The sequence below is a fragment of the Benincasa hispida genome, chromosome 7 (genome assembly GCF_027475165.1).
Source record: "Benincasa hispida cultivar pf3 chromosome 7, pf3_genome.v1.1, whole genome shotgun sequence".
NCBI lineage: Eukaryota > Viridiplantae > Streptophyta > Magnoliopsida > Cucurbitales > Cucurbitaceae > Benincasa > Benincasa hispida.
Genome location: NC_143484.1, coordinates 43,394,993 through 43,406,710, shown reverse-complemented (window position 1 = coordinate 43,406,710; position 11,718 = coordinate 43,394,993). Strand labels below are relative to the sequence as shown.

At 29.5% G+C, this 11,718-nt stretch overlaps 1 protein-coding gene across 1 annotated transcript; it reads right to left on the bottom strand.

Moving 5' to 3' along the window:
- Window positions 1-277: 277 nt before the first annotated feature.
- Window positions 278-1,927, bottom strand: LOC120081845 (LOB domain-containing protein 1-like). The gene is made up of 2 exons (XM_039037020.2): window positions 1,499-1,927; window positions 278-778 (listed from the first exon to the last, which is right to left on the bottom strand). The coding sequence occupies exons 1-2, from the start codon at window positions 1,808-1,810 to the stop codon at window positions 461-463; spliced, it is 630 nt and encodes a 209-aa protein (XP_038892948.1). The 5' UTR covers window positions 1,811-1,927; the 3' UTR covers window positions 278-460.
- Between the last annotated feature and the right edge of the window lie 9,791 nt (window positions 1,928-11,718).

The following is an 11,718-nucleotide window of genomic DNA, read 5'->3' as shown; positions in this document are numbered from 1 at the left end:
AACAAAGGGAGCAAGAAAGGAAAGAGAGATGTAATAATGGGAAATTTTTATAGATATGCATGGAAGAAAGGGATGAAAAGAAAAAGAAAAATTCACCATATAATAATTCCAATTTAGAAGGCAAAAATTAGGTTACCCAAAAGGAGCTTTCATTAAAAAAAAAATTTAGCAAATCTTCTAAATGAAAACAACCACCACCCTCCAAAAGTCCAAATTAAACTCTTCCATGTTCTCTCCTTTTCCTTTTCTCTCTCCATTGAAACATAGAAGATTACAATTATAGGGGAAAAATACTTGGATTCCGTTTCATATTTGAGTTAAAATCATTAACATTATTATCATCATCAACATTACTATTTATATATATTTAAAGTATATTTTTTACTATAACAATTAACTTAAATCTTTCTCTAATCCAAATTAAATATCATTGCAAAAGAATGCCAACAAGACGGCTAGATCACGTCCAGAGTGGCTCCCACGGTGAGCTAAGGGTGGCATCATCGAGAAAGCATGTAGTGTCGACAAGTTGCGGTGGCCAAACAGGTTCCGGTGACTGCCTCATTTCCATGCAAATCAAGGCTAGTAAGTTGGCTTGTTGTTGCTGCATATTAGCCACCTCTGCCCTAGCCTTGGCTAGTTGAGCTTGTAGCTCGCTCACCTGCTTTTGCAGCTGGCAAATCGCGCCTGCACTACCGTAAACTGGATCTCGCAGTCGAGCGTTTGCTTCGTATACCATGCTGCTCACTGCATCTGTTCTTTGAGATTCTGGAAGCTCCTATAAAATTTTAAAGCAACATTAATTAAAAAAGAAAAATTACATTATACTATACTAATTTTGAATATAAAATCTTCCGCTCTAATTCTCAATTAAATAAGCATTGAAATCAAAAATCCAAATCAATAAATTACAAAAAAGTTAATTGAAAACAGAAATGCTCGCTAATTCTCGATTTAATAAATAAAACAACTTTTTCAATCCCTATCAAAATCTTTATTAAACAACAAATACTCAATTTAACCTAAAAGGAAAATTAATTAAACCAAAGTTCCATCAATTACGGGATTAATTAATTAAGTCCCATCAAAAGTCAAATCCTAGTTAAGTCAAATCAATTCATTTCCATTTTAAGTTAAATCCAACCATACCCCTTATTTATTTTTCTTACATTTAGAAATACCCAAAGAAATTATTTACCACTACATCTAAAATTAATGCATAGGATTACTCCTAACCTTAAACTCTAAACAAAAATAAAATTTTCTTTTTTCTTTCTTTATTAAAAAAGAAAAAAACCCTCATCTCAAAAGATAGATTGGGAGTCAATATTCCAATATGGAAAGATAAGTTAGACCATTTCAAAATGTGGGTAAATTTATTTTAATAGCTGGATCTCTTGGTTAAATTAATTTTTATTATAGTAAATGAATAGAAAATTTATAATAAGAAAAAGTGGAGAAGTGAAATAATTAAATTAAATAAACTATATGAACATACTTGCAAGAACTTGATGATATTGCTAGCTCCAAAAACTCTATGGGCAATGGTGAACTTAAGAGGCTCTGTGGGAGGGAAATATGGAGCCAAAACGCATTTCTCGACGCAGCGGCGGCGGAGGATCTTACAGGCGGCGCAGGGGCTGAGGACTACCGCAGACAGCGGAGGAGACGACGGCTGAGAAGTGGGTGGTGAAGCAAAATTGGTGGTGGTGGCGGCGGCGGAGGAAGAAGACATTGGGGAGAAAGATAAGTGGTTTGGAACATTGATCGGAGTTGGAGGAGAATTAGTACACTTGGCCACGTAAGCCATAATTTTTTTTTTTTTGGTTTAAAAATATTTATTTTAATTTTGTAGAGAGAGAAAATGGAGGGAGGAGAGAGAAATTAGTGTTGGAGAGTGGGAAAAGGAAGAAGGAAATTTTTTTGGTGAGTGTGTGTTTGGGAAATGGAAGAGGGTGAGAATCTCATATAAATAGAGAAATCTTGTGGGGGAGAGGAAGACTTTTGTCTGCCTACGTCATGCAAACTATTGCTTACGACATTTTTTTTTTTTGAAATATTATTATGAAAATTACTTGGGAAATAATTGTTTATTTAGAGAAAAAATAATTTTTTTTTCCTAAATTCCGATATATTACACCTTTAGTTTTTAAGTTTTGATTTTGGTTTCAATTCAATCTCTAAGTAACAAAATGTTTCGAATTTACTCTTGACATTTGTGTTATGTTTTAATTTGGTCCCTAAGTTTCAAGATTTTATATTTTTAATTCGATTTTTCACTAAATACTCACTTTTAATCATTGATATCAGTATTTACTAATTAATTTAAAATAATTATGAAGTTAAATTTTAATTTTAATTTTAGAAGTGATGAAAAATCATGAAACTTAGTTTAATTATAGTTCGTTCAATTATTTTAAATTTATTAACATACATTAATGTTAAAGATGAAAAATGAGTATTTAATAAAAAATAAAGGTTAAAAAAAATAAATTTTAAAATCATGGACCAAATTGAACAAAACTCAAATGTCAAGGGTAAAATTGTAACATTTTGAAACCTATGAACTAAATTGAAATCAAACTTAAAACTTAAGGATTAAATGTGCAAAATTTGGAAACTTTGGCACCAAATAGAAATTAGCTAGACCCAAAATGATCTAGGGACCAAAAAAGTATTTTTTCTAATTCAATAATGGTAGGGGTGGGGATGATTAAGTTGTATGTTCAAATTGGTAGGAACTATGTAACGACTCGACTTCCTAAGGCTTATACTAGGTCATTACTATATGTAAACATAAGTCTCAAACGACTCTCTCATACATTTTAGCTAAAATCAAAAGAATTTTATTAAATAAATAATTTTTGTAAAATCTAAATAACTGAAAATCTTTGATTGGGGTCCCCCTGAAATATAGGTTCAAAATAAATTTCATGAAATTTTATAAATAAAAATTTAAAACAATAGAACTCCAAGTTCAAACATCAAGACTGAAATTTAAAACATTAAAACACGAAAACATGAGTGAAAACATCTCTATGGTTCTAATGACATGCTCACAGATTCCTTCTGTCATTCGTCAGTATGTCCTTACTCTTATCTAAAAATATAACATAAGAAATGACGAGTATAAAATACTTAGTAAGTAACCCCACTACCGAGGTCAGACTAAGCATTTATGTCCAATAAATGCAACATTCTAGTGGGACATACAAAAAAAAACTTCTACTTATCATGGATGGTCATCTAGTGAACAATTTAACCCAGCCTATCGTCGATGAGATGTACCCACAAACCTCTGGTGAAATCCCAAAGGAGATCACTAACCTCTGGTGAAGTCCTGAAGGAGATCACAAATCTCTGGTGAATTTAGAAGGAGACATTAACCTATAGTAAATCTCATAGGAAACACAAACCTCTGATGAAATCCCAAAGGAGATCATTAAACTTTGGTGAAATCCCGAAAGAGATCACTAACCTTTGGTGAAATCTCGAAAGAGATCACTAACCTCTAGTAAATCCTAAAGGAAACACAAATCTCTGGCGAAATCCCAAAGGAGGTCACAAACCTATGGCGGACAGGTAGGGGAAACTATCACTAATATAAATGTCATGCCTCATAAAATAAAATCCAACACATGAATCATAACATAAATCTCATACATCCTCATACATGTTAAATAAGATCTAGGTCATGCTTATACATTCTTGTAAAGTATCTTATAAAACAAGATCATGCTCATACTTATCATATACTTCAAACAGGACAGTCATGTGTTCATATTTTCTTTCTAATCAAGCATCATAATTCATGTAGTCTTAGAAATATCAAATTTATTCTTAATTTTATCGCTCGATATGATGGTGGTTCTAATAGGAAGATTATTTACCTTGAACTTGAGCTAAATAAAACTATGCAAGTAATCTACCTCTCTTATCTAACTTCTAGAAATATTTGTTGGGAAAAAAAAGTTGTCTTTCTCAAAACTAAATATCTTTAGAAGCTTCTAAGAGGAATTTCTTCACCAAGAAAAAGAGAGCGGGACAACTAAAAAAATGTGAAAATAACAGGGATTTTTTCTCTAATTGACCTCCCTTTGGAATGAAGTGAATGGTTTGGTATGATGTGCATGGTTGTATTAGAGGAAAAATAATCCCAATCCTAAATTATTTGGGATTCCATAACTTGAAATAGTAGATTAATTAAAGTAGTAGATATATTAGATATCCTTTTCTAATAAGACATTTTCTATAATTAGGAAATTCATATTTTAATTAATTAGAAAATCTATAATCTAATTAATTTGGGAATCCATATTCTAATTGAATTAGAAATTTCACAATCTAACTAAATTAGAAATTCCATAACCTAATTAATTTAAATTAAATCCAAATTTCTTTTATCAACTCAATTTAAGTTAATTATCTTATCTAATTTGGATAAAAGTTCCAAAATTAAAGAGGATAAAATTTAAAACCACAATTTCTTTTTTTTCTTCTTAAATTTCAAATTCTTTTTAATTTCCAAAATCCTAATTCTTTTCATTTTCTTTATTTTCAAATTTGTATTCAAAAATCTAAAAAGTTTAAATCTCTTATCAAATTAATCTCAAATCAATTAACTTCCCTAATTAACTTAATTTTGGCTCCAAAACCAAAATTAAAGGGAACATACAATCCAACAGTTGGGATAAATTACATCATTCCAAATATTTAATCAACTTAAAATCACGCTTTCCCTTAAGTAAATTAATCTAATTTTCCCTTAAATTAAATTAAAATTTCAATTCTTTACAAATATCTTTTAAAGTAATTATCTTGCCTCCCAAATTAAAATTTTAGCCCAAATTTATCAAAATTACGTCCAAATATTTCAAGATAATTTAATGAAAATTACCTGAAAATTTTGGGACGTCACATTCTTCCCTCCTTTAAAAACTTTCATCCTCGAAAGTTTAATCTTGAAAAATTTTTAGATACCGGGCTCTCATCTCATCCTTTCGTTCCCATGTTGCCTCCTCGAACTGGTGATTCTGCCATAAAACTTTCACCTATACTATTTCCCTGTTGCGTAAAGTCTTTACCACCCTGGCTAGAATTTGAACAGTCTTCTCCTCATATCTTAAGTTCTCATTCAACTGTAATGATTCAAAGTCCACCACATGGGATGGATCTGTCACATACTTTCCTCAACATCAAGACATGAAATACATTGTGAACTACGGAGAGAGACAATGGCAACGTCAACCGATAAACTACAGAGCCAATTCACTCCAAAATCTCACAAGGCCCAATAAATCAGGGACTTAGTTTTCCCTTCGTATCGAACCTCAAGACACGCTTCATAGGTGCTACTTTCAAAAATATTTTATTACCAACCTCAAATTCCAGATCCTTACGCCTAACATCGGCAACTTTTCTATCTACTCTAAGTTATTTGCATGCATGCTCTAATCTTCTGTTTGCCTCATTCGTAGTCTGCACTAACTCAGGTCCTAGCAACTTTCGTTTAACAACTTCATCCTAGTAGACTAGAGACATGCAATTATTCCATACAGACCCTCTAAATGGCACCATGCCAATACCAGTCTAGTAACTGTTATTATAAGCAAACTTCACGAGATGCAAAAGGGATTCCCAACTCCCTGAAAACTCCCACCCACAAGAACATAACAAATCCTCCAATATATATATATATATATATATAGATAGATAGATAGATAGATAAAATCTTTCTGATTCATAAATCTATCTCGAAAATATCCATCTCCATAGAGTCGATCAGCTCTTCGTCCATGCTAGAAGAAACATACTATCTATGGTGCTCCAAGTTCAAGATTCGGGATTCGGATTCGATACCTAATGGCCCCAGCATTCCCCTGCAACTTGGCTATGCTACCATAATCAACTCTGAATATGGTTGTTAGATAAGCACATGGATTTCAACTCTCTTCTTAATATATGAAACTAGTGTGCCCAGAGGCAAAACATTAAGGCGTCTAGAAAACTTCCATAAATAGCTCATGTATCTGTGACCTGCTATTTGACTCTACTAGGACTACTCTGTAGAAAACCTTAGGAACGGAAGTGTTCTATTCTCAAGCTCATCTTTTGTGTTAGTGGTCATTTAGATTGATTACTTAACCTAACCCTCGTACAACTAGATCTCTACTTTGAGTTAGATTACTTTCACATTTAAATTAATTGATTGATCACGAGTCTCTAGTTATATCTTGTTTCCAGAGTCGCAATCCCTTAACTTTCGTTAACACCTTCAATGGTGTACCTTTTGACTATTAAAGCCTCGGTATTCCATGTCAATAGTTTCAAAACAATCATTCCTACTAACAACTCCACTAAGCTTATTCCTTCTCAACCTTTTATTTTGGAAACAAATTCTTGTGCTTAAACAAAGTTCCAGACCCAATCACCTCTGTAAGCTATCTTTCCGTCCAACACTTATTGTCCCAAAGTTCCATATGATAATGAGATATTCTTCTTTGACACCAAAACAAATACCTTATAACCCCTTATACTATGCCTCCAAATCATACTTAATTAGGAGTTTTGAACACATTAAATTTCTTTCTCTTTCTAAAATAGTAACCTTTCTTGGACACTTTTCTCTCCTGTACACTTGTCTTTGATAAAACCACTAAATTCGATATGTTTTTTTTTTTCACTTTCTAAGCGGACCATAATCTCTAAAGTATAATTTACTTAACTCTTCCATAAGTCCTATCTCTCTCACTAAGAATTTTCATTTCGTAGAATTCTCCTTTGCCAATTTTCATGCATTTAAACTCTGAAAGTCTTTTGTTTGTTCAAGTTTGCCCAACTTGGATCTCCTCACGCAATAAAACTATGGATTTAATCTAGGTACTTTAAAATAATCCTTTTACTTAAACAAATAATATTTTTCTTTATTCCCGTTAAGTCCAAGCTCATGTCCAGCTATTTTGGCTTCCTTTAATGACATCAACTTAGCTAGATATTCCAAAAGAATTCTTCATATCATTACACATACTTTCACTAGTAACTTGTCTCCCCTTTCAAGCATGTACTTGAAAAATCCGAAACAAAGTACTTTACCTAATCCATCAATTTCCTAATATTACTAAAGCGATCATGTCCTATTAATCCTTTTGAAATTTCTCTTGAAACGCTTGGTTTTAATATCTCAGAACCTCTAATAAATCTATAGCTTCTTCTTCTTCTCTTTCTTATCAACAAAACAACTTTTACCCTTATACTTGAGTACGTGCCTTGTGAAGGAATTTATTTATACTACCACCAATTTTATTACCTATAACAAAATATAACACTAGTCTTTAAGGAATTCTTGTCAAGACAATTTTATTCATTGGCTTAAACATATATATGCTTTTATTCCTAAATTTTCATAACTCTATATAGTTTCATCAACATTTAGGATCTCTGAACTGAAATATATATTTTGTTCCTTTCTAACAGTTCTTCCATGAGATAAACTAGCGTCAAATGACCTTATAATTTTTTTTTTCCTTTTGTAACGTCGTACCTGAACAATCAACTTATAATAACTTTTATCAAGTCACTAACCTAGCATCACAACATAACTTGTGCATTTAAGCTAAACAAATATTTTAATGCATAATCATCATAAAACTTTTAATTGATAAGACATACTTGGTGATGACGAAGGATCCGTTACTAGGCCATAGGAACATTCTAGACTTACATTGTGTAAGTCAGTCTACAAAACCCAAAATATGAACTCTGATATCAATTGTAACGACTCGACTTCCTAGGACTTATACTAGGTTGTTACTACATGCAAGCATAAATCTCAAAATAACTCTCTCATAAATTTTAACTAGAATCAAAAAAAAAAAATTATTAAATAAATAGTTTTTGTAAAATCTAAATAACTGAAAAATCGTTTATTGAAGATTCCCTGAAATATAAGTTCAAAATAAATTTCATGAAACTTTATAAATAAAAATTTTAAACAATGGAACTCTAAGTTCAAACATCAAGACTGGAATTTAAAACATTAAAACATGAAAACATGAGTGAAAGCATCTCTCTAATCCCAATTGTTGGGATTGGTGTCATAATTCTCCCGAGTCTCGTAGTTTGTAATCTATGCACATTATTATGAATAATATAAGAGATATTTTCTGCATTTATTCATATCCAATAAACAAAACTCCATGGTTATCATATGTAAACTTAAGCATGTATATGAGATATACAAGTGATGATTCGTCTCTGTATATAACGTCGTTGATACTAGATTAATTAAAGTAGTAGATAGATTAAATTTCCTTTTTGAATAAGACATTTTCTCTAATTAGGAAATTCATATTTTAAATAATTAGAAAATTCATAATCTAATTAATTTGGGAATCCATATTCTAATTGAATTAGAAATTTCACAATCTAACTAAATTATAAATTTCATAACCTAATTATTTTAAATTAAATCCATATTTCTCTTATCAATTTAATTAAATTAATTGTCTTCTCTAATTTGGATCCAAATTCCAAAATTAAAGAGGATCAAATTTCCATCTTTCTTCTTAAATTTGAAATTCATTTTAATTTCCAAAATGCTAATTCTTTTCATTTTCTTTATTTTCAAATCTTTATCCAAAATAATCCAAAAATTTCAAATCTTATATCAAATTAATCTCAAACCAATTAACTTCTCGAATTAACTTAATTTTGGCTCCAAAACTAAAATTAAAGGAACATACAATCCAATAATTAAGATAAATTATATCATTCCAAATATTTAATCAATTTAAAATCAACTTTTCTCCAAGTAAATTAATTCATTTTTTACTTAAATTAAATTAAAATTTCAATTCTTTATAAATATCTTTTAAAGTAATTATCTCGTCTCTCAAATTAAATTTTTATTCTCAATTTATCAAAATAATACTCAAAATTTTCAAGATAATTTAATGAAAATTACCCAAAAATTTTAGGACATCACAAACTAATAGTGGGGTTGTTACGTTTTCCCTTAAAACATTTAATTTGATTCATTTAAGACTTGTTTGATAATTCTTCCGTTTTTTTTTTAAATTGTTTTTTGCATTTTCTTTGCTATGGTTTTCATTTTTAAATTATTTTTTTTATTAGCTTTTAGCATTGGACTAAAAATTCAAATTTTTCTCTAAAGGATGGAGAAAATTAAACCTTATTAAAGAAATAGTTACCAAAAGGATTAATTAGTTCTTATGTTATTTTTTTTGTTTAGGAACAAAGACAAAACAACCAAAACCAAGCAAATTACATATGTATATCACAAGACATAGCCAACAAAAACCACTAAAGATAAGGAGTAGAAAGAATTGAAGACTCCTAGTCCTCCAACGCTTTATGCACAATGCAGCGCACTAGAGTATTCTGACAACGGCGAACATGAGAAAATGAGACAACAGCTAGTTCTGCTAAGCCTCCTCAATACAAAAGGAGACTTCAGACAACTCAAAAACATCGTCATTCAGTAGATTGATGACCTCCAAACAATCAGACTCCACCATAATATTCAATACACCGATAAAAGACAGAGTCTCAAGTTCAAAGCAAATTGTCATCGCTTCAAGGATCTTCACCATCCGGAGGCAAACTTTAAATCTGCCAATCGCACACGATCCAAGTGATCACAAAACACCCACCCTACCCACCTGCATTGGTATTAGAGTTCCATGACGCATCTGTATTCAACTTAAAAAAAAAAAAAAAAAGTGCTTTGGGATATACCATCCGATCTGGGTTGGGGCTTGGAGAGGATGGTACATCCCCTTCCCTTTCCTGTTAAGATGTTCATCAATACAACAAGAGTCTGAAAGCATCACAAATGGCCTCAGCATCAACATGTTTTCTCAAAAACATCACATTATTTCGAGCAGTCCAATTATTATTTAATCAAATTTTTTAATGATTAATATTATAGTTTATGAATGGTTTGTTTGCGCATATTTAACTAGCCATATTTAAAGGTTTAATTTCTAACAAAATCTTGTAAAGCTTAGGTGGTGGTTTATTAAATTAAATTAAATTAAAGTTAAAAATAAAATGTGTGGTTATAACTTATAAGTTATAACAAAGCTATAGTTTACGAATGATTTATGTATATTTTGCAATTTTTTCTGTTGATTTGTTCTCTAAATGTTCGATTTTAATTTTTACCCGCATCCAGAAAATAAAGATTTTTTTTTCCCTTTAAGACTTAATAAATGTGGAATAAAAATTTGAAGTTCAAACATTTTGATAAAGATAATAAATGACAAATTAATCAGTTGAGTTATTCTACTCGAAAATTTTGATTTTTGCCCAACGGTGAAGTGGAATAATATATAACAATTTGTTTTTTTTTTCCCTAAAATTTACAAGAATAATATATGTATATTCAATAGAATTTTGCATGACTCATCACGACTGACTGCAATTGAAACTTATTAATTACTTCTACGAATTTTGGATATATTCACATGACTCCGTTTTTTCTTTCTTTTCTTTGTTTTTAAATATAAATTGAAGTCCAAACCAATTTGATTTCACAATTTTTCTTTTAATGATTTAAATTTTGGGTTAAACTACTATTTTGGTTCTTGTATTTTAGAATTTGTTTAATTTTAATCTCTATACTCAATAATAAATCTTAAATTTAGTCATTATTGCTAGCTTATTATTGAATTTCATATAAAAAAATAGTCTATTGATATTTTCACTAAAAAATTTTTAAAAAATATTCACATATTGTATGATTTCTTTACATAGAAGTTATTTATTAATTTAGCAAGTTTTCGATAAAAGTTAACTTCGAGATACTAAATATAAAATTTATTGAAATTACATGAACTATACATATGAACAACAATAGAATTAACTCCAAAGTATAAGAACCAAAATTATATTTTACCATAAATTTTACTTTGAATGCTAAACTTTTCATATGCTTACATGTTTTCTTCCCTCAAACATTTTGTTTGGTGAAAAAAAAAAACTTTATTCTAGTTCTTACTCTCATAAAGGTTTAGGATTATTTAGGGGTAACATAAATTTAATATTCTTATTTTTAAGGATTAATGAAAGTTTAATGATAAAATATTAAAATATATTGTTTTAATTATAAATTTTAATCATGGATTAAAATAGAAAATAAAATATTACTAAAAGAAGATTTACTTATTCTTTTCTAAAAATTATTCTAACTCACTTTTAATCCCTCAAAATTAATTGAGTGTTTAATTTTACACTTTTAATCTCATTTTTTCGTACTATTGAAATTGATTTTTGAATAATTAAAAATATTTTCTTAGTTATTTTGAAAATGACAAAAATGATTTCAATAATTTTTAGAATCACTTCCAAACATTTCATTAATATATCTTTCTTTTTAATTGATTTTCAGCTCAAAGATCCTTCCTATAGAGAGGAGCAATTGACCTATGAAAAGTATCTTTTAAAAAAAAAAACCCTTTTACTTTTTAATAAAGACTTCATAATTTATTACCTTTCTTTGGAGAAAAAATAAAAGTAAAAATAAAAAAACAAAAAGAAAGCTATTGCTTCTAATTTACTTGACTACTTGCTTTATTCCATTAAAGTAGTAAGCTAAAGCAATAAACTTTAAGTTAACAAATTATTCTCTATGGATGATATGATGGACAAAATCACATCTGTTTTGGAATTGCTTAAATTAAAAAATTCAATTGGTTT

What these genes read in the sequence shown, in the direction of transcription:
- LOC120081845 (XM_039037020.2), bottom strand. Translation starts at nt 1,810, where the DNA reads ATGGCTTACGTGGCCAAGTGTACTAATTCTCCTCCAACTCCGATCAAT. An exon ending in ATATCATCAAGTTCTTGCAA is followed by an intron (nt 779 to 1,498) that starts GTATGTTCATAT and finishes AAAATTTTATAG; the next exon opens with GAGCTTCCAGAATCTCAAAG.